Source organism: Camelus ferus, chromosome X, assembly GCF_009834535.1.
Source record: "Camelus ferus isolate YT-003-E chromosome X, BCGSAC_Cfer_1.0, whole genome shotgun sequence".
Classification (NCBI taxonomy): Eukaryota; Metazoa; Chordata; class Mammalia; order Artiodactyla; family Camelidae; genus Camelus; species Camelus ferus.
The window spans coordinates 21,703,895-21,726,650 of record NC_045732.1 but is presented as its reverse complement, the minus strand read 5'-3'; the positions used below and the strand labels follow the sequence as shown (position 1 = coordinate 21,726,650).

At 53.5% G+C, this 22,756-nt stretch overlaps 1 protein-coding gene and 2 pseudogenes across 1 annotated transcript; 1 reads left to right on the top strand and 2 right to left on the bottom strand.

Moving 5' to 3' along the window:
- Positions 1-2,313: 2,313 nt before the first annotated feature.
- LOC102518742 (mitogen-activated protein kinase kinase kinase kinase 1-like) lies at positions 2,314-6,070 on the bottom strand. The gene is made up of 11 exons (XM_032475664.1): positions 6,010-6,070; positions 5,909-5,964; positions 5,740-5,787; positions 5,612-5,615; positions 5,531-5,569; positions 5,361-5,436; positions 4,690-4,821; positions 4,219-4,281; positions 3,909-3,990; positions 3,290-3,406; positions 2,314-3,063 (listed from the first exon to the last, which is right to left on the bottom strand). Exons 1-11 carry the CDS (start codon positions 6,068-6,070, stop codon positions 2,977-2,979), a joined length of 765 nt encoding a protein of 254 aa, XP_032331555.1. The 3' UTR covers positions 2,314-2,976.
- Positions 6,071-6,154: 84 nt separating this feature from the next.
- On the bottom strand, positions 6,155-19,953 carry LOC116662199 (annotated as a pseudogene).
- A 33-nt stretch (positions 19,954-19,986) lies between these two features.
- On the top strand, positions 19,987-21,315 carry LOC116662198 (annotated as a pseudogene).
- The last annotated feature ends 1,441 nt before the right edge of the window (positions 21,316-22,756 follow it).

Sequence of the window (22,756 nt, the reverse complement as noted above, 5' to 3'; positions counted from 1 at the left end):
TTCGGGTGGCTGCGGGAGGCTCAAGTTGGGGTGTGCGGCGGGAGGCCCACTGGCACAGCGGACCAGTACCCCTGGGCTCAGCTGCCCCTCATCCGCAGTCCCCCAAGGACCCTCGACAGATGGAGAACGGAACTTGGGCTTTGGAAACAGAGAGGGAGAGTGGGGAAATACATGAGATGATCTCCGAGAGAGGGCACCCTGCAGTCTGCCCCTGCCAGAACTGATGCTGCATCCTGGGTCTGACCCTCCCCACAATATCCGACCACCACTCCAGCCTTCCCATCTAACCGCCCCCCCAACAACATCAACATATTCTGGCAACTAAAGGGTGAATCCGGGGTACAGCAGGAGTTTCCAAGGAAAAGCTACTGATGAGTGTTCATCAGGCTAAATATTTTGAGTCCCACACCTAGGTTCAGGGATGCCACTTCCAGATCCCATGTGGGATCATCATGATGGTCGTCCAGGACTTCAAGAGACCTAGTGTCCTAGACTCCAGCCCTGGAGAGCTCGGTATCCCAGCATCTGTGGACCCTTGCCTCCTGGCCCCAGCCCCCCAGCTGTGGCCCAGGACCTAACTTTGTGGGGTAGAGGAGGAGGTATGTCTTCTGCGAGGGTGGGGCTGAAACACACAGATGGGTTAAGTGGGGGAAGGAGGGTTTTGGGAGCAAGAACTCGGGGTGGGTTAGGGCTGGAAGTCTGAGCTCATGAGGGCCAGGATTTGACTCTGTCTGGGCTGGAGCTGAGGGTTAAAGGACTAATAACCATGACGATCTTAGTAACAGAAACACTTGGGTATCAGTGTTGACAGTGCATTAGGTCTCTGCATCATCACAGCCACCTAGTAACACAGGTCCTATGAGCTCCTGGGGGTCGGGTTCTCACTTGGTGCCGGGCACGCCGCATGGGAGCCTATTACAGCTGAGATGTGTGGAATGGATCTCCCCCAGGCCTGGGTCTGAGGGAGATGGGGACCTGGGTTGATTCCTGGGGTTGAGGTTGAGTTCTGGGCCTGAGGGTCTGGAGGGGGCAGAATTCCCAGGGGCTGAGATTCAGTGTGAGTTTGGGTGAGAAGATAAAGAAAGATGAGGTCAGGGGTTGGGGGTTATGGCTGCAGTTGAGGTCTGGGTGTTGGAGCAACATCTAGGAGGAGCTGGGGACTTGGATGTGGCAGGGGGTCCAGGGTTGAGTTGCGGTGAGGTTAGGGGTCAAGGGCTGGTGGGGAGGAACGTGATGGCTGGTCTCTACCAAGAGAGATGTTGGGATTTCTTCCCTGCTGGTGATTGTTTCCACAAGCTGTATGAGGACCAGCTTAGCTGAGACACCCACAGCTGGCCCTTCACTCCCACTTCAAGTGCCTTATTCTTACAGCAAGCCCCTTAGTCCCCAAATCCCTCCTCCCAAGGCTGCTGGGGGAGAGGTGGCCATGTGCTGTAGAAATAAAGTCTGTGCTACTTCCCTGATGTTGTACTGGATCGTTGAAATTTGGGGGGCGTCAGTAGGCATCCAGGAATTCGGCACTCCTCCCCTTCCCCCAGAAATCCAAGATGACAGCAGAGGGTAAAATCACGTTTATTGGGAGACACAGGCATGTCATGACCACTAATATTGTGTCCACTGTGGAGGGGAGGGGGTGCAGAGACTGATTCCTAACACACCACTCCGAAACCCAGGGACTCATTCCTGGATATAGAGGTTGCTGGGGGCAGTAGGATCATCTGCTGGGCGTGTCTCCACTACCACAGGCCTGGGGAAGGAAGAGAAAAATCAGTTTACTCATTCATTTGTTCATTCATTCATTCATTCATTCATACATTCACAAAGGAGTCTACAGAGGGTGTGCCAGCACAATGCTGGGCTTCAGCAGTGCGAGAGCAGGCAGGGCTCCTGCTGTCGAGGAGCTCAGTCTGGAGCAGCAGCCCAACATGAATCAGTGAATGACGTGAGTGCTGGGTACTAGGATGTGGCAGGGGCTCCAGGGTTGAGTTGGGGTGAGGTTAGGGGTGAAGGGTTGGTGGGGAGGAGAGTGGGGGCTGGTGTGGGAGGGTCAGGGTTAGGGTGAAGGTAGGTGTGGGTACTGAGTGTCCAGCCAGGGGTCACGGCTGAGTGGTGGAAGGAAAGCAGGGGCTGAGGTTGGGGTCATGGATGGTGGGGCTGGGTGGGGTCTGAGGCGCTCTCTCACATGTCCACGTTGTCGTAGTCATCTTCGGACTCTGACAGGTTCCTCCTGAGGAGGGACAGGCATGAGCCTCGGGCGGTCCCCACACCTATCCCAGGCCCCCTCCCACGCTGAGGGTCCCTGACCTAGGACTGCTGCTCTTGAAGCCTCCAGGGGGTTGTAAGCGAGCCTGTGGGATAGGAAAGAGTCAGCAGTGGCCCCGGGGGAGGGGAGGGCGGCAGGGCAGTGGGGAGGCGTCTCACCGTGTCAGCTGTGGGTCTGGACTACATGCCTCTGAGCTTCCTGAACTCCATGTGCCGCCATCGGGGTCGGGGTGGGGTGGTATGCAGGTGACACACAGTGAGCTGGGGACATGGATTCGGGAATAGAAAGAATAGAACTGGGGTGGGGGTGTGGTCTGCAGCCAGGATCTTAGGAGTGGAGCTGTCCCTTCAGGGGAGGGATCTTGGTTTACAGGGGTCTCATTTTGGGGTCAAGATTTGTGATCAGGGAGATGGGGGCTCAACATGGTTATAGAGTGTTTGTTTTTAGATTCCACTTGGGTATCTGGGATCAGAACAAGGTTTCTGAGGTCTCTGGGAGTCCTGGTGGTTATAGGAAATCTTATGGGGTCCGTGTGCAGAGCGGAGAGGTAGGGGTCTCTAGAATCATTTTGTAGATGAGGTTCTCTGGGGCCTCTTGTGGGATCAGATGGTAATGGGGGGCCTCTGAGGGTCTGTTTAGAAGCGAGGAGGGTCTCTGGGGTCTCTGGCAATCTGATGAGGGGGTTACAAGGGTCTCCAAAGCTTAAGGATTCTCTACTGACGACAGCAGTCCGCATCTGGGATCCCCACAGAGCTGGATCGATGGGTGGATCGGATCCGCCGAGGGATGGCGGGGGGTAGCTGGGCAGAGCGGCAGCCGCGTCAGGCCCACCGGCCTCCAGCAGCCCAGTCTGGAGCCCTCGGCTCTCCCGTAACCTCTGTGCCCCCAGCTCTGTGCCAAGCCCCCCATGCTCCCTGGCTTTTCTCCTTCTAAGAGAGGCAACAAAGGACACCCCAGGCAGGGGAGCAGCCTGAGCAAAGGTGGGGACCGTCCAGTGCTTTTGTCATCCAAGCAAGGCCCACTCACCTCAGGCTCCTCATCTTCAATCTCGCCAACAGCTGCCCCCTTCCCTGGGTTCCTCAGTTTGTCAAGAAGCTCTAGGATCAGGCCTCTGTTTAGCCCGGGCTGGGACACCAGTCGGTGCTGGGGGTGGGAGGAGGAGGCGGTCAGCAGACAGAGGGCTGGGCTGCAGGGAGAGGGCTGGCACAGGGGCTTGAGAACCCATCTAAGGGAATCTGGCGGTGAAGGTGCCAATAGAGGAAGAAGGCGGGGAAGTCTGGGCAGCTGCCACCTGGGGGATTCTGAGGTGTCTGAGGGATCAGACGAATTTAGAGAAGTTGGAGAATTCCAGAGGTGTCTCGGGTGTCCCCTGGAATTCCAGAGAACCCCCAGGAATGGGTCCTGAAGCCGTTGGCAACTTGTGAGGTTTTAGAACTCAGCATATCTTGGGGGAAAGGTCTGGGGTACAATTTGGAGGGTCTTGGAAGGCGGAGCCCTGGGGATTTCAGAGGGAGCAGGGACTTTGAAAGGGCCATAGGCGTTCTGTGGAATAAAATCATCAGTGTTCTAGGGAGCCGAGGGAGGCCCTGGGGGTGTTCTCACAGGGGGTGAGTTTGGGAAGGCTGCTCAGGGAGGGGAGGTTTACACTGAGCATCTTGGTGGCGCCAGGTCGTTTCTTGGCGCTCTTGGTGAGGGTGACTTTGACGAAGATGTGGAAGGCAGCCGACCTTGGGAAGAAAAAGGCAAGTACTGGGGGAGGGTACAGTTCAAGTGTTAGAGCGCATGCTTAGCATGCAGGAGGCCCTAGGTTCAACCCCCTCCTCTAAAAGTAAATAAATAAATAAATAACCCCCCCAAAAGGCAAGTTCTGGGATGAGGGGACCAGAGACCATCCCATCAGACCATCAGCCCTGACTCTGCCCTCTCTCCCCCGCCTTCCCATGACTCTCTCCTACCATTTGCCTTTTTCCTTTAGCCGAGGAGGCTGATAGCCACTGTTGGTCATGAGGAAGAGAACTCTAGAAAGCAAGGACAGAACATGGGATTCAGACTTCCCAGTGGAGGTCAGATCTCACGATGTGAGGGACCCCCGATGGCACTGAGGTCAGCAGAGAGCAGTGAGGGACAGGAGGAGAATGAGGGGTAGGTTTTACGATGCATAGGACGCCACTTCCAGGGGATGTTGCTCATCATGTTACAGAGTTCCAGAGGGCTCGGGGGAGCCTCAAGACAGGACTCCCTGCACTGGGGGCTCCTGGTATGGACTGGAGAAAATGCTTTCTGGGTTGAGGTTCTCGGGTTGGGCTCGAAGGGAGAGGGATCCCCTGTAGGGGGGTCTAGATGTGGGGAAGCAGGCGGGGGGTGGTGTTCAGGGTCAGAGTCGAGTGGGATCTCTGGGACCAGGTGGACCTGCCACATCTGCCTACCTGAGAGGGTGAACGTCAAAGAGGGGTGGCTGTAGCTCGGCTAATTCAATGGCTGTGATGCCCAGTGACCGGATGTCACACAGCTCGTTGTATCCCCCCTTCAGGGCCACGGCCGCCACTTCCGGAGCCATCCTAGGGGCAGAGACCCTCAGAGAGCCAGGGGTGACATGATGAAGGGGAGGGGAGACTCCTAGGGAGGGGGTGGGGGGACAGGAGAGAGACAGGGAGCGAGCCGGAGAATGGGACACAGAGAGAGTTGGATGCGGACACATAAAGAGGCAGAGAGACAGAAATAACGACGGAGAGAGGTAAAGACAGAGAGTCAGAGATAGACTAGAAAACATAGACAGAGAGAGGCAAAGAGACAGGGAGAGCCACAGACTGAAACAGACAGAAAGACAGCCATGGACTAGATATGGAGAGACAGAGATCAGGATCAAAATCAACAGAAACACTGAGAAAAGCACGTGGAGGGGAGACATGCACAGAAAGACCTAGGGAAATGGAAAACTCAAGGGAGAGCCACAGAGTACACAGATCGCTCAACAGAGAAAGGCAGAGGCAGGGCAAAAGGCCAGGATGGAGATTCCCAGAGATCCATGGAGGGGAAAGCCGCTGCCCACCACCACCAAGCCCGCACCACCCCTGGCTGCCAGCCAGGCACCCCTCACCAGTAAGGGTGTCCCAAAGAAAGCAGAGGCGTTCGAGTCAGTGTGGCCCCGATCTGGGCCGATATACCAAAGTCAGCTGGAGGCAGAGGGAGAGACATACTGACCTAGGGTTCCCTGTCCCCTCTGGCTCCCAGTCAGTCCCCCTCCCCACCCCCACCAGCCAGACTCACCCAGTCTGACCTCCCCAGGGTCGTTGATGGGGATGTTGGCTCCTAGGGGAAGAGAGGGGGGAATCAGAGGCTGTCAGAGACACCCCTCCCTACTGCCAGCCCAACTCTGCCTCTGCTCCCTGGTCACACACCGCCTGAGCCCTCCAATAACCACTACCATCTCCCAGAGGCCCCCACCCACCAAGGCTACTTTTCTGCCCCCAGATCACCTTGATGTCCCGGTGTATCTTCTTATGTGAGTGTAGATAAGCCAGTCCCTTGGGAGGAGGGTGGAGATGGGGGTTGTGAGAGTTCTGGGGGTGTGAGCAGGGGCCTGCCCCCACCCAAACCCACCAAGCATCGCCTCTCCCCACCCAAACCCACCAAGCATCGCCTCACCTGGAGCACTTCCCGGCAGACATTGCTGATCTGGAGCTCTGACTGGGGGCCTGTGACTGCAAAGGTCACCCCGGCATGGTGTCAGATGGGGACCAGGAAACCTGGCCCCAGGAGCCCCTGGCTGCCACCCACACCAGGTACCACATGTGGAGGGGGTAACATGAGGGGACAAGGAATGGTCAGCAAAAGAGAGAGGCAGCGATACAGGGAACCAGAAGCCAGATGGAGATAGATTCATTCAACCGACTACACGTTTACTGTGTGCCAGTTGCCGTGGTAGGCAATGGGGACACAGCTGTGGACACAGAGACAGAGATCCCCACCCTCGTGGAGAGAATATTCCAGTGGGGGATACGGACAGTAGACAAGAGAATTAGGAGAAAGAAACAGTATGTGAGATGTGATTAAATAGAAAAAACAAAAGCAAGAAAAGACAACAGGAAATACGTGTAGGAAGGGGTATGACGTTTCATACTGGGTGATCAGCGAAGTCAACTCTGAGAAGGTGACTGGGTTGAGGATGGGAGCATTCCCACTCAACGAGAACAAATTGAGCAATGCAAAGTCCCGGAGGTAGGAAAGTGCCTGGTGGGCCTGGAAAGTGGCAAAGTGGGTGGAGTGGAGAGAAGGTGGGTCAGCCTGGGGTGGTTGTGGGCGTCAGACTCGAGTGCTGTGATGCGAAATTTGGGCTTATTGTTGGAGGGAAATGGAAGGCTTGGGAGGGCTCTGAGCAGGAGGTGATGTGACTTTGTTAAAATGAGGAAAGTCAGAGGGAGACAGAGACAGGGACAGAAAATCAGAAACAGATCCGAACTGAGGCAGACAAAGAGCGAGCTGGGCAGAGACCAAGAAGTGGGAAAACAGACACATTGAGAAACAGAGATTCAGAGGGGACAATATAGACACAGACAGAGAGGGAACAGAGCAGGTCTGACAGCAGGTGATGTGAGTCACTTCCTCTCTGTGGGCCTCAGATTCCCCGCCTAGGACTTCCTAATGAAGTCCTTCCTTTCCTGAGCTTTGTGGAGACAGGGAGATGGTCAGAGACAGAGGTGCACATCCGAAATCCAGAAGTGCCCATCACCTGGTCTTCCTCGACCTGAGTCACTTGTACTGGTCCCTTGGGCTCTGCTTGAGAGGCGGAAGTGCAAGGACCAATTCCACCTCATTCCCCTAAACTCTGCTAGGCATCGTCTGTATCCCCAGGCAAGCAGGCTAAACCCCAGCCATCACAGAGTTCCTCACACCCTCCTTCTCCCCCTCCCCGTCATCCATCTCACCAGTTATATATACCCAACGTTCTCCAGTCCCCTCTTAGTTCAGCCCGCTTCCCAGTTACGCTTCAGGCTAAGCACCGCCCAGCTACCCAGACCCAAAGCCGCTAACCTGATAAGCCGCACCCCTCCCAGGACCTGTCCCACTCACCTGCGCTCATCTCGCCCCGCCAGCAGGAGAGCGCGCCGAAGCGCACGGTGTGGAAGAACACCGACTTCGCAGGCTGCCCGGGGCTCACGCCGATGCACACGGCGGGCAGCTCGGAGCCTGGCCCGCTCAGCACTGAGAACACGGGCAGAGGCTTGGGTAGCGGGAAGAGCACCTGCTGCGGGCCGCACATGAAGGGGCGGACTCAGAGGAGGTTTGAGGCGGGGCCTGGGAGGGGCGGGGCCTTGGAAGAGAGTCGGCCTGAGGCTCCGGAAAGAGTTCCGGAGCCCTCAGTCTTGTGAGGTGCCATGTAGAAACTTGAGGGGCTGAGGCCTCAGAGGGCTTAGAAGTTGACGGGTGTGGTCTCAGAGTGGGCGTGGCTTCCACTAGGGGGCGTGCCGCCTTGGGGACAGAAAGGCCGGGCCCCCAGGGGGCGTGGCCTCCAAGGCACCAAATACTTAAAGGCTCCATGAACCTGAATAAGGTCTCCTAAGAGACCTGGCGGGGCACAGGGCCTGAAGAAGAATTAGGCCCGGGGCGAAGGGCGGGGCTTAAAGAACCGGAGGGCCTCAGAAGGAGAAGCCTCCAGGTGAGCTGGCTCTCGGGGTGATTGGGAAGAGACCTCGGGTGGAAGCCCGACTTCAAAGAGCTCTCAGCAGACAAGTGAAAGGCCCCCGCCACAGAACCTGACAAAGTCCCCAGTGCTTACAAGCCCCCTACCCGGAGAATCAAGAACTTGTTCATGGGCTGCTGCCACTGAAGCAGGACCACGGATGTCTCCAATGCCCCACACAGGAACGGGCTCCCGGGGCTAGCGCCCTCCGCTGTGGAGGTGGGGAAGGATGGGTTAGGGTCAATCCTGTATCCCCTGCCCCGCACCCCCAAAGGCCACACATCTTTCCCCGGGCTCTGGACACCCTGCCTTAAATCGCAACCCTCTTCAGTGGCTAGAGTCCAAGTCATGCCCCTAGCCCCGCTCCCCTCTGCATATCCACGAGATTCTCTCTCCCCCACACAGCACGCCCGGCAACCTTTGGTATCCCGGAACTTAGTGGAGACCATGTTCTTCCTGCAGAACAAGGTATGTGTGAGTGGGGTTGGGGGTGGTGGTTGAGGGCAGGAATCCGATATTAGAGGGGTCTGTGGTTCCACTGGGGTCTCGTACCTTGCTAGGAGCCAGTGGGGACTGATGTGAGCAATGGGGCTTCCTGCTCTGGCCTCTTTCCCTTCCAGCAGGCCCAGGATGCTATGAGAATACAGGTGGGGGGACTTTCGTGCAGGGTGTGTGTATTTAGGGGAAGCAGGAAGTTATAGGGCACTGCACACTCCCAGCTTTCCCCATCCCTTCCCTGGGCCCCACCCCTTTGAAATGCCCAAGCCTTTAAATCTCAAGCACCTGTATTTCTTGGCTTCTCACTTAACATATTTTAAATGCCCACGGGAGGCCAGGCAGTGTGCTTGGATCTGGTGAACAACGGTGCCTAAAATAAGTACATTCGTAACCCTAGTGGTGCCTGTAGTCACATGAGAAACTATGGACACTTAACCAGTCAGCTGAAGTAACACATATTACAAAAGTTTAAGAAGAAACATACCTAGAGATTCTGTAAAAGTTTCTCATCCCGGATGTGATATTAATGAGCTCACAAATCCTATCTTGCTTGGTGTTTCCTCACAAATCAGAAATTCTTTTACACAAAGCGTTTGTAAAGCAATGACACAAAATTTTAACCTACAGCTCGCTCACTCTAGTTTAGTAAAATGTGGGATAAGGACTGTCATATGACCATCAAAGAAATGTAAAGACTAACTCATTGTAGGAATACCTCAAAACTGACTTGAGAGGTGGCAGTATTGTGAGCCCCATTTTACAGATGGGGAAACAGAGGCTTGGGAAGCCAAAGTCTCTTGCCCCAAGTCCTACATTGAAAACGTGGCTGGGATTCGAATTGTGGGCTCTGTGGAAGGGGATCCTAAGTGCTTTTTCCAGCTGTGCCCAGCTAGCTACCACCCCCTGAACCTTGACTCCTTAATTTCTAACCCCCCCACTCCAACCCATCCCAACCAACCCACAGCCAGTCCTGAGAGAGACATGAGGAAATTGTTGATGGAGTACACCCGGGTACTCCTGCTAGAAAGAGCTGCAGAGCATGGAGGAGACAGCTCCTGTAAACCCCAGCACTTCCCAATTCGAGCCTCCCACCCTTGGCTCAGCCGCATTGCTGCCTGGCCCTCACCATCTCCAGCGTGGCCCCCGGATCATTTCGGTTCAGAATGAAAATGCCTTCCTCAGCTCCCAGGAGTAAGTGCTGGTCTTGGGGAACAGATATGAAGATGCTGGGACCTGCCTCATCATCGAGGACCTCCCAGGCCCCCTCATCTGACCCCAAACACGGGTACTCTGTTCCCAGCCCTGACCCTCAATTCTCTACTTGCATCCAACAGTGACATTTCCAGTCCCTGTTTTCCCAAATCTGAACTCAAACCCTGACCTGTTCCCTGGAGCCGGTCTCATTCTCCCCAACTTCTGACCTCCCACTTTCTGCTGGTTCTTCCATTTCTGACCCACAAATCCTGACCCTCTGTCTCCGCAATTCTGACCTCAACACTAAACATGCCTCCTGTAAGAGCCCTCAAATTTCTATCCCCACTTCTCACCAGTCTGGTCCCTAAATTAAACTCTTATCTCAACACTGATCCTCAAATTCAGATGCCCTGACGTATAGCTTTTTCTGTCCAGTGTGACAGAAAGTCAATTCTAATACTGTTTCCTTAACATTTACCCTTCACTGACCTTGTCTCCACATCTTTGATCCCCAAATACTTTCCCTTTCGGCTACATTCTAATCCCTAAGTCTCCTGACCCCAATATGCTGATCTTAGCCTCTCTACCACTAACCTCCAACTGAGGTAAATGGGGTCCATCTGTCCCTAGGCTTGTACCCCAAACGCTGGCCTTTCTGCCTTATCTGACACTCCTGGCCTCCAAACTCTAATTTTTCTGGTTTTCACTCTCAAACTCATCTTCACTCTACCCATCATTGATCCTTCAACCCCAACTGTCACCCCTAGCTCGGCCCCCGCCACTGCTCCTCAACTCCCCCACCCCATTAAGACCCGTCCCCTTGTCCCTGCATCTCCACCTCCATTAAGGACCCTCCCCATCCCCATCACATTCTCTGAGAATCTCCTGAATGCTCACCTTTGGTGGAGGGGTGTGTCGAGGCCGCCGTGCTGTGGATCCAGAGAGGGCAGCCATTGAACAACTTTAGGAGATGGGCACATCCCTGGGTGTGCCATAGGGGCAGGGCAGCAGCCCATCCAGCAGAAAAGAGGAGGGGACAGGAAGTTTCCGTGGTTAAGGCTCTGGAGTGCCAAGGTTCAAATCCTGCCTCTGCCTCCTCAAAGGTTTATGACCTTCGAAATCTACTTACCCCGCTGTGCCTCAGTTTCCCCCATTTTTAAATGGGGGACAATATCTATCTCTGTGCTATCTATCTCCATCTGTGAAGGTATACACCATGTAAAGACATGAGGTCAGTGTCTGGCACAGAGGAGTTGCTCAACAAATGTCACGTGTCATCATTATTAGTCTTCGGCCCCGCAACCACAACCAGGCATCCCCATCCCCGATCAGGGGTGTGAGTCCTCAGCACAGCTGGCCTCACCTTTCTCTTCATCTATTCCTACTTGGGGGGCAACAGTGGGGGCTGGTCATGTACCCGAGTGCTGGGTTCCACAGTGAAGTTTCTGAGATGAGGTGGGGAAAATCAGCCCCCAAAGCACCCCCTGCCCTGTCCAACCTCCACCTCTGCCCACCTCTTTCCCCAGCCTGCCTTGTTACCTGAGTGAGCGGTTAGGTAGGGGCGTCAGGTGGCTGGGGAAGGACAATGATGGGGGGTGCGGGGGTGAGACCAACTGGCACAGTGGACCACTACGCCTGGGCTCAGCTGCCCCTCATCCGCAGTACCCTCAGGACCCTCGTCAGATGGAGAACGGATCTTGGATTTTGGAAACAGAGAGGGAGGGTGGGGAAATACATGAGATGATCTCTGAGAGAGGGCACCCTGCAGTCTGCCTCTGCCAGATCTGATGCTGCATCTTGGGTCTGACCCTCCCCACATTATCCAACCACCACTGCAGACTTCCCCTCTAACCGCCCCCCCCGAACAAAATCAACAAACTCCGACAACTAAAGGGTGAATGCTGGGTACAGCAGGAGTTTCCGAGGACCAGCTACTGATGAGTGTTCATCAGGCTAAATATTTTGAGTCCCACCCCTAGGTTCAGGGATGCCCCTTCCACATCCCAGTGGGATCATCAGCCTGGTCATCCCAGACTTCAAGGGAACTTGTGTCCTAGACTCCAGCCCTGGAGAACTTGGTATCCCACCATCTGTGGACCCTGGGCTCCTGGCCCCCAGCCCACCAGCTTTTGCCCAGAACCTTACATTGGGGAATAGAGGAGGAGGTATGTCTTCTGCGAGGGTGGGGCTGAAACACCCAGATGGGTTAAGTGGGGGAGGAGTGTGTTGGGAGCAAGGACACGGGTGGGTTAGGGCTGGAAGTCAGCTCAGGAGGGCCAGGATGTGACTCTGTCTGGGCTGGAGCTGAGGGTTAAAGGACTAATATCCATGACGATCTTTGTAACAGAAACACTTGGGTATCAGTGTTGACAGTGCATTAGGTCTCTGCATCATCACAGCCACCTAGTAACACAGGTCCTATGAGCTCCTGGGGGTCGGGTTCTCACTTGGTGCCGGGCACGCCGCATGGGAGCCTATTACAGCTGAGATGTGTGGAATGGATCTCCCCCAGGCCTGGGTCTGAGGGTGATGGGGGCCTGGGTTGACTCCTGGAGTTGAGGTTGAGTTCTGGGACTGAGGTTCTGGAGGGGCAGAATTCCCAAGTGGTGAGGTTCAGTGTGAGTTTGGGTGAGAAGATGAAGAAAGATGAGGGCCAGGGGTTGAGGTTTATGGCTGCAGTTGAGGTCTGGTTATTGGAGCAACATCTAGGAGGAGCTGGGGACCAGGATGTGGCAGGGGCTCCAGGGTTGAGTTGCGGTGAGGTTAGGGTTCAAGGGTTGGTGGGGAGGAACGTGGTGGCTGGTCTCTACCAAGAGAGATATTTGGATTTCTTCCCTGCTGGTGATTGTTTCTGCAAGCAGTATGAGGACCAGCTTAGCTGAGACACCCACAGCTGGCCCTTCACTCCCACTTCAAATGCCTTATGTTTAGAGCAAGCCCCTTAGTCCCCAAATCCCTCCTCCCAAGGCCGCTGGGGGAGAGGTGACTATGTGCTGTAGAAATAATGTCTGTGTTGCATCCCTTACGTTGTACAGGATCGTTGAATTTGGCGGGGGGGTCAGTAGGCATCCAAGAATTCGGCCCTCCTCCCCTCACCACAGAAAACCAAGATGACAGCAGAGGCTAAAATCACGTTTATTGGGAGACACAGGCATGTCATGACCACTATATTGTGTCCACTGGGGAGGGGAGGGGGTGCAGAGACTGATTCATAACACCCACTCCGAACCCCAGGGACACATTCCTGGATATAGAGGTTGCTGGGGGCAGTAGATCATCTGCTGGGCGTGTCTCCACTACCACAGGCCTGGGGAAGGAAGAGAAAAATCTGTTTACTCATTCATTTGTTCATTCATTCATTCATTCATTCATACATACATTCACAAAGAGTCTACAGAGGGTATGCCAGCACAATGCTCGGCTTCAGCAGTGTGAGAGCAGGCAGGGCTCCTGCTGTCGAGGAGCTCAGTCTGGAGCAGCAGCCCAAAATGAATCAGTGAATGACGTTAGTGCTGGGTACTAGGATGTGGCAGGGGCTCCAGGGTTGAGCTGGGGTGATGTTACTGGAGAAGGGTTGGTGGGGAGGAGAGTGGGGTCTGGTGTGGGAGGGTCAGGGTTAGGGTGAAGGTAGGTGTGGGTACTGAGTGTCCAGCCAGGGGTCACGGCTGAGTGGTGGAAGGAAAGCGGGGGCTGAGGTTGTGGTCATGGTTGGTGGGGCTGGGTGGGGTCTAAAGAGCTCTCTCACATGTCCACGTTGTCCTAGTCATCTTCGGACTCTGACAGGTTCCTCCTGAGGAGGGACAGGCATGAGCCTTGAGCGGTCTCCACAACTATCCCAGCCCCCCTCCCACGCTGAGGGTCCCTGACCTAGGACTGCTGCTCTTGAAGCCTCCAGGGTGTTGTAAGCGAGCCTGTGGGTTAGGAAAGGGTCAGCAGTGGCCCAGGGGGAGGGAAGGGCGGCGGGGCAGTGGGGAGGCGTCTCACCGTGTCAGCTGTGGGTCTGGACTACATGCCTCTGAGCTTCCTGAAATCCATGTGCCGCCAAGGGGGTTGGGGTGGGGTGGTATGCAGGTGACACACAGTGAGCTGCGGACATGGATTCGGGAATAGAAAGAATCGAAGTGGGGTGGGGGAGTGGTCTGCAGCCAGGATCTTAGGAGTGGGGCTGTCCCTTCAGGGGAGGGATCTTGGTTTACAGGGGTCTCATTTTGTGGTCAAGTTTTGTGATCAGGGAGATGGGTGCTCAACATGGTTATAGAGTGTTTGTTTTTAGATTCCACTTGGGTATCTGGGATCAGAACAAGGTTTCTGAGGTCTCTGGGAGTCCTGGTGGTTATAGGAAATCTTACGGGGTCCGTGTGCAGAGCGGAGAGGTAGGGGTCTCTAGAATCATTTTGTAGATGAGGTTCTCTGGGGCCTCTTGTGGGATCAGATGGTAATGGGTGGCCTCTGAGGGTCTGTTTGGAAGCGAGGAGGGTCTCTGGGGTCTCTAGCAATCTGATGAGGGGGTTACAAGCGTTTCCTAATCTTAAGGATTCTCTAGTGATGACAGCAGTCCGCATCTGGGATCCCCACAGAGCTGGATCGATGGGTGGATCGGATCCGCCGAGGGATGGCGGGGGGTAGCTGGGCAGAGCGGCAGCCGCATCAGTCCCACCAGCCTCCAGCTGCCCAGTACGGAGCCCTCGGCTCTCCCGTAACTTCTGTGCCCCCAACTCTGTGCCAAGCCCCCCATGCTCCCTGGCTTTTCTCCTTCTAAGAGAGGCAACAAGGGGACACCCCAGGCAGGGGAGCAGCCTGAGCAAAGTTGGGGACGTCCAGTGCTTATGTCATCCAAGCAAGGCCCACTCACCTCAGGCTCCTCATCTTCAATCTCGCCAACAGCTGCCCCCTTCCCTGGGTTCCTCAGTTTGTCAAGAAGCTCTAGGATCAGGCCTCTGTTTAGCCCGGGCTGGGACACCAGTTTATGCTGGGGTGGGAGGTGGAGGCGGTCAGCAGACAGAGGGCTGGGCTGCAGGGAGAGGGCTGGCACAGGGGCTTGAGAACCCATCTAAGGGAATCTGGCGGTGAAGGTGCCAATAGAGGAAGAAGGCGGGGAAGTCTGGGCAGCTGCCACCTGGGGGATTCTGAGGTGTCTGAAGTGATCAGACGAATTTAGAGAAGTTGGACAATTCCAGAGGTGTCTCGGGTGTCCCCTGGACTTCCAGAGAACCCCCAGGAATGGGACCTGAATCCGTTGGCAACTTGTGAGGTTTTAGAACTCAGCATACCTTGGGGTAAAGGACTGGGGTACAATTTGGAGGGTCTTGGAAGGCGGAGCCCTGGGGATTTCAGAGGGAGCAGGGACTTTGAAAGGGCCATAAGCGTTCTGTGGAATAAAATCATCAGTGTTCTATGGAGCCGAGGGAGGCCCTGGGGGGTTCTCACAGGGGGTGAGTTTCGAAGGCTGCTCAGGGAGGGGAGGTTTACACTGAGCATCTTGGTGGTGCCAGGTCGTTTCTTGGCGGTCTTGGTGAGGGTGACTTTGACGAAGATATGGAAGGCAGCCGACCTTGGGAAGAAAAAGGCAAGTACTGGGGGAGGGTACAGTTCAAGTGTTGGAACGCATGCTTAGCATGCAGGAGGCTGTAGGTTCAACCCCCTCCTCTAAAAGTAAATAAATAAATAAATAACCCCCCCAAAATGCAAGTTCTGGGATGAGGGGACCAGGGACACTCCCATCAGACCATCAGCCCTGACTCTGCCCTCTCTCCCCCGCCTTCCCATGACTCTCTCCTACCATTTACCTATTTCCTTTAGCCGAGGAGGCTGATAGCCACTCTTGGTCATGAGGAAGAGAATTCTAGAAAGCAAGAACAGAACATGGGATTCAGACTTCCCAGTGGAGTTCAGATCTCACGATGTGAGTGACCCCCGATGACACTGAGTCAGCAGAGAGCAGTTAGGGACAGGAGAATGAGGGGTAGGTTTTAGGATGCATAGGACGCCACTTCCAGGGGATGCTGCTCATCATGTGACAGAGTTCCAGAAGTCTTAGGGGGGCCTCAATACATGACTCCCTGCATTGGGGGCTCCTGGTTTTGACTGGAGAAAATGCTTTCTGGGTTGAGATTCTCGGGTTGGGCTCGAAGGGAGAGGGATCTCCTGTAGGGGGATTTTGATGTTGGGAAGCAGGCGGGGGCTGGTGTTCAGGGTCAGAGTCGAGTGGGATCTCTGGGACCAGGTGGACCTGCCACATCTGCCTACCTTAGAGTGTGAACGTCAAAGAGGTGTGGCTGTAGTTCTGCTAATTCAATGGCTGTGATGCCCAGTGACCAGATGTCACACAGCTCATTTTATCCCCCCTTCAGGGCCACGGCCGCCACTTCCAGAGCCATCCTAGTGGCAGAGACCCTCAGAGAGCCAGGGGTGACATGATGAAGGGGAGGGGAGACTCCTAGGTAGAGGGTGGGGGGACAGGAGAGAGATAGGGTGCGAGCCTGAGAATGGAACACAAAGAGAGTTGGATGCAGACACATAAAGAGGCAGACAGACAGAAATAAAGACGGAGAGAAGTAAAGACAGAGAGTCAGAGATAGACTAAGAATATAGACAGAGAGAGGCAAAGAGACTGGGAGAGCCACAGACTGAAACAGACAGAAAAGACAGCCATGGACAGATATGGAGAGACAGAGATCAGGATCAAAATCAAAAGAAACACTGAGAAAAACACGTGGAGGGGAGACATGCACAGAAAGATCTAGGGAAATGGAAACTCAAGGGAGAGCCACAGAGTACACAGATCGCTCAAGAGAGAAAAGCAGTGGCAAGGCAAAAAGGCAGGATGGAGATTCCCAGAGATCCATGTTGGGGAAAGCCGCTGGCCACCACCACCAACCCCGCACCACCCCCTGGCTGCCTGCCAGGCACCCCTCACCAGTAGGGTGTCCCAATGAAAGAGAGGCGTCGAGCCAGTGTGGCCCCGATCTGGGCCGATATACCAAAGTCAGCTGGAGGCAGAGGGAGAGACATACTGACCTAGGGTCCCTGTCCCCTCTGGCTCCCAGCCAGTCGCCCTCCCCACCTCCACCAGCCACACTCACCCAGTCTGACCTCCCCAGGATCGTTCATGGGGATGTTGGCTCCGTGGTGAAGAGAGGGGGGATCAGAGGCTGTCAGACACACCCCTCCCTACTGCCAGCCCAACTCTGCTTCTGCTCCCTTGTCACACACCGCCTGAGCCCTCCAAATACCACTACCATCTCCCAGAGGCCCCCACCCACCAAGGCTACTTTTCTGCCCCTGGATCACCTTGATGTCCCAGTGTATCTTCTTCTGTGAGTGTAGATAGTCCCATTCCCTGTGGAGAATGGTTGAGAGGGGTCTGTGAGTGTTCTGGGGGTGTGAGCAGGGCCCTGCCCCCACCGAAAGCCACCAAGCATTGCCTCACCTGGTGCACTTCCCGGCAGACATAGCTGATCTGGAGCTCTGACAGGGAGCCTGTGACTGCAAAGGTCACCCCGGCATGGTGTCAGATGGGGACCAGGAAACCTGGCCCCAGGAGCCCCTGGCTGCCACCCACACCAGGTACCACATGTGGAGGGGGTAACATGAGGGGACAAGGAATGGTCAGCAAAAGAGAGAGGCAGCGATACAGAGACCCGAGTACAGAGGGAGATAGATTCATTCAATAGACTACACATTTACTGCGTGCCAAGCGTCGTGGTTGGCAATGGGGACATATCTGTGGACATAGAGACAGAGATCCCCACACTCGTGGAGAGAATATTCCAGTGGGGGAAACGGATATTAGACAACAGATATACGTGAACGGAACAGTATGTGAGCTGTGAATAAATAGAAAAAAACAAAAGCAAGAAAAGACAACAGGTAATATGTGTGGGAAATGTTATGACATTTTATACTGTGTGATCAGCAAAGGCAACTCTTTGAAGGTGACGGGGTTGAGGGCGGAAGCATTCCCACTCAACGTGAACAAGATGTGCAAGTTCAAAGTCCCAGAGGTAGGAAATTGCCTGGTGGGCCTGGAAAGTGGCAAAGTGGGTGGTGTGGAGAGAAGGTGGTTCAGCCTTGGGTGTTTGTGTGCATCAGACTCGTGGGCTCTGATGCAAAATTTTGGCTTATTGTTTGAAGGAAATGGAAGGCTTGAGAAGGCTCTGAGCAGGAGCTGATGTGACTTTGTTAAAATGAGGAAAGTCAGAGGGAGACAGAGACAGGGACAGAAAATCAGAAACAGATCCAAACTGAGGCAGACAAAGAGCGAGCTGGGCAGAGACCAAGAAGTGGAAAAGCAGACACATTGAGAAAGAGAGATTCAGAGGGGACTGTATAGAACCAGGCAGAGAGGGCACAGAGCAGGTCTGACAGCTGGTGATGTGTGTCACTTCCTCTCTGTGGGCCTCAGTTTCCATGCCTAGTGCTTCCGATGAATTCCTTCCTTTCCTGACCTTTTGGAGACAGGGAGATTGTCAGAGACATAGGTGCTCATCAGAAATCCAGAAGTGATCAGAGACCCACCCTGCCGCCACTCTCATATTCTCCAAGAGAGCGAAAAGCAGGCTGAGAGAATCAGAAATGCCTTCACTCCTTAAATGAACATGTGGGCATGAAATAACAATGAGCTAGAAATGCAGAAATACTCAATTTTGTGAGTAGACTTTGGCTACAAAAGCAGACACAGAGGAAGATTGGGCGGGGGAAGGAGGAGGTGTTAAGGGGCTTAGGAATTTTGCCTACCTTGTAGGCTTATCATGAGGGTTCAATGAGCTGATACTTGTGAGGTACTTTGAACAGTACTCAATAAACGTTAGCCACTGTTGTCTTATTATTTGAGATTTTAAAGCTGTTATTATTGGAAAGGTGCTCAGGCACAGTGCCTGAATTACAAGCTACATGTTTTGGGGTTTAGCTACCCAGCTTCCCTATGCTCTGTTGTCCTCACCTGTAAAATGAGTGTATAATAACAGTGCTTATATCCTAGGGTGGCTTTTAGGACGTAGTGATGTTCCCTGATCATCTAAGAATTAATAGTTATAGAACACTGCCTGGTAGGGATTAAGGATTCCATAGATGTGAGCTATTGTCATCATTATCTGTAATTAAAAGTTTCACCCAAAGAATGCCATGCAGGTTTCATTTTTTTCTCTTCTATTCTGCTAGAGATGATCATAACCAAATTGAGTTTCTCCTACTAGAGGCATGGGCCACATTTAAATTAATTGTCCCAGGGCTTTATCTCAGAAGATGGCCTGTAATCAGGCACCGTGCTCTTGGAATCTATCCAGTTCCTCAGCCTGACATTTGAGCCCCACCACCCAGACCTGGCCTTGCCACTCAGCCTTGTTCCCTCCAGTCACTGGTCTTAGCCCTTACCTAAGACAACTAGGTTCTCCCACTTCCCAGGGACACAAAAAGGACAGTGTAAAATCTTTCCCACATGCCAGGCAGACCATGTTCCTCTCTCTTCTCAGAACTTCCTCTTGGTTCCCCAGTGCCTTCAGCATGGCTTATGAATAGCCAGGGAATAGCTAGCCTGGCCTGAGTCTAACCACAGTCCTTCTTGCTTTTTGCTCTCTGGCTGCCTGGTGCCCCTCAGTTCCCCTAAGATCATGTATTTCCTCCCAACCCAAGCCCTTTGCATCTGACGGTCTCTCTGCCCCACCTCCACCTCAGACCCTGAGTACAAATACCCCTTCCATTGATGCCTCACCTTCAACTTAAGTGCTGCCTCCTACAGGAAGCCCTCCTTGACCATCCGGCTGCACCTCATTCCTCTTGCTGTTCTTGCTCACGGGAGCTCTACTTTCCAGCTTCATTGACCCTCTTTCACTTCCTCAACAGGAACGAGATGTCTTCTTCCTCCCCAGTGGTGACGTTGCATGTGTGGGTTTTCCCTGCCTGGAACACTCTCTTCCACCTAACATTTCCTTCAAGTTCCAGTTCACACATGTTCCTGCTTCTAGGAAGCCTTGCCTGATCACCCAGGCTTTGTGAGGCTTTCAGAGCTTCAGCGCTTCCTGTACTCCCCCCATCTCGCCCCCGATTACACTGTGCTTTCCCGTCCCAGCCCTCAGCCCTCTGCCTGAGCTTTCCTATCACAACCCTGATCATTTCTGGGCTGTCACTGTCTGATGACATGTGAGGGCGGAGCCCAGGGCTGTCTCAGCCATTACTGTGAGTCTCCTGCCCCACTAGCCCAGAGTTCTGTAGGTAATTTGTGATACCAAATGATTGAATGCATGACTAATGTGCTTCTCAACTTGCCCCCACAGTGTGACCTGTTTCCCATGTACGTGGGTTTCCGACCTGGTGGGGGCATTGGGACGAATTTGAGGACCAGCAGGTGATGAATATGAGCTGTACCGGGTGGTCTTTCGACATCACCTTCCTTCTTCTTGTCATCGTCATCCTGCTGGCCATCATCCAGGGTCAGTGCTGGTCGGGTTGTGGGAGTGGGGATGCCCGAGGCAGACTAGCCCTCCTGAGAGTGCAGGCCCGGATTCTGGTTGACCTGGCTCTGTTTCTCCCTACTGTGAGACTTTGGGCAAAGTTACCTCTCTGAACCTCAGTTTCTCCATCTGTAAAATGGGGATATTAATTATAATAATCTTGTAGGGTCGTTGTGAGAAATAAGTCAATTCATAGGTAGTAAGGGTCTCATGCTAAGTGCTCAATAAATGCTAGGTATTATTTTCAAGCAGCAGGGTGAGATTAGGGAGATGAGAGATTAGGGAATGGGAGGCAAGGCTCAGAAGGGGGTAGCCAGAAGTAGGAGCAGTCTGAATTTGGTCAGAGTTTAGGCACTGACTTGCACCGTGCCACCCCCAGATCTGATCATTGACGTTTTTGGTGAGCTCTGAGACCAACAAGAGCAAATGAAGGAAGATATGGTGGTAGGTCATATCAGGGCACGATCCAGAGGGATTACAGGACCCTGGGTGGGTCAAATGGGCCTCGACTCTGATGTTTCCTGCCACCCGCAGACCAAGTGCTTCATATGCGGCATCGGCATCGGCAGCGATGACTTTGATATGAGACCGCATGGTTTTGAGACCCACACGCTAGAGGAGCACAACCTGGCGAATTACATGTGAGCTTTGCCCGCTGTCCAATCTGGAGGGTGAGGGCGTGGCCGCCAACATCCGGGGAGGGGATACCGGGCTTTGGTCAGTTAGGAAATGGGCTGTGGCATCCATGTGGTTGGGTTCTCAGCCAGCCAATCAGGAGAAGGTAAGTAAGGCTGGTTGTGACATGTCCTCCACTGCCCTTCCTACCCCAGGTTTTTCCTGATGTGTCTGATAAACAAGGATGAGACAGATCACACGGGTCAGGTAAGGGGGTGTTAATGGGAGAAAAATGGGCAAGGACATGGAGAATTTTAATATAACGTCAATCATCAGGTGGCAGTAAAAAGCTCAGAACACATCAAGCATTTGAAGATGTGACCAACCAACTCTTCCCCATCCCCAACCCCTAGGAGTCTTACGTCTGGAAGATGTACCAAGAGAGATGTTGAAATTTCTTCCCTGCTGGTGATTGTTTCTGCAAGCAGTATGAGGACCAGCTTAGCTGAGACACCCACAGCTGGCCCTTCACTCCCACTTCAAGTGCCTTATTCTTACAGCAAGCCCCTTAGTCCCCAAATCCCCTCCTCCCAAGGCAGCTGGGGGAGAGGTGACCATGTGCTGTAGAAATAAAATCTGTGCTACATCCCTGACGTTGTACTGGATCGTTGAATTTGGGGGGGGTCAGTAGGCATCCAGGAATTCGGCCCTCCTCCCCTTCCCCCAGAAAACCAAGATGACAGCAGAGGCTAAAATCACGTTTATTGGGAGACACAGGCATGTCATGACCACTATATTGTGTCCAATGGGGAAGGGTGTGTGTGCAGAGACTGATTCCTAACACTCACCCCCAACCCCAGGGACTCATTCCTGGATAAAGAGGTTGCTGGGGGCAGTAGGATTATCTGCTGGGCGTCTCTCCACTACCACAGGCTTGGGGAAGGAAGAGTAAATCAGTTTACTCATTCATTTATTCATTCATTCCTTCATTCATTCATATATTCACAAAGGAGTCTACAGAGTGTGTGCCACCTCAATGCTGGGCTTCAGCAGTGCGTGAGCAGGCACGGCTCCTGCTCTGGGGAGCTCATTCTGGAGCAGCAGCCCAACATGAATCAGTGAATGATGTGAGTGCAAAGCAGCGTGAGGCACCCAGCCAGGAAACCTAGCCTACGGGTCGGCCAAGGTGCCCCCCCAATAGTGGATGGTGGAGCCTGAAAGAGGTTCAGAAGGGAACTTGGTGAAAGGGCAGGGAAGAGTGTTCTGAGCAGAGAGTACAGCCTGCACAAAGGCCTTGAGGTGGGAGGGGGCTTGACAGCAGAAATCATGGTTGTGTGGGCTGTGGCCAGGATTGGGTGTTGAACAGTTGGAGGGTGACACAGTCAGATCTGGATTTTAAAAGACCACCTGTGCCATGTCAAAAGATGAAAGAGGTCCTTGAAGGGGCTCTCATGGCTAAATCTGGGAGAATTTTTGCCTCTAAATACTGATAGATAGATTACATCCCATAGAATAAAATGGAAACTATTGAGACTATGCTGGAATAACACACCAGCACATGTATGCAAACATACATGTTGGAGAAGGGACAGCTCTTCCTTGCAGTTAGAATGCTAACTAATACATGTAGAAGGAGTGATAAAAATAGAAAATCACCATTTAGTAACCTTCCTAATAGTAGACTCAGGCAAGATTCATCAAAGGTAAAACTAGTGGGTGGAAGTCTGATGAGGAATAGCAAATTTACAAACATCTCAACAAATCATCAGAAAAGATACGTATTAATACAAAGGAAAAAAGTGTAAATTTCTAATGGGGAACTTGGCTGACTCCACCTTGTCCAAAAAACCGGAACGTGCCTGTAATGGGACAAACTGACATCTGCTTCCTGATCTGATACAGTGAGGAGGACACACCATCATTTCTGTGGTGTTCTTGCCCAAAACGCCTAACCTGGAAACCTCAAAGAAAATTGAGGGACGTTTGATAAAACAAATTTCCTGTATGCTTCAAATGTATCAAGGTCATGAAATGCAAAGAAAATTCTGAAGAATTGTT

What these genes read in the sequence shown, in the direction of transcription:
- LOC102518742 (XM_032475664.1), bottom strand. Translation starts at nt 6,070, where the DNA reads ATGTTACCCCCTCCACATGTGGTACCTGGTGTGGGTGGCAGCCAGGGG. An exon ending in CCAGGGGCTCCTGGGGCCAG is followed by an intron (nt 5,965 to 6,009) that starts GTTTCCTGGTCC and finishes TGACCTTTGCAG; the next exon opens with TCACAGGCCCCCAGTCAGAG. An exon ending in CTAAAGGAAAAAGGCAAATG is followed by an intron (nt 3,991 to 4,218) that starts GTAGGAGAGAGT and finishes TTTCTTCCCAAG; the next exon opens with GTCGGCTGCCTTCCACATCT.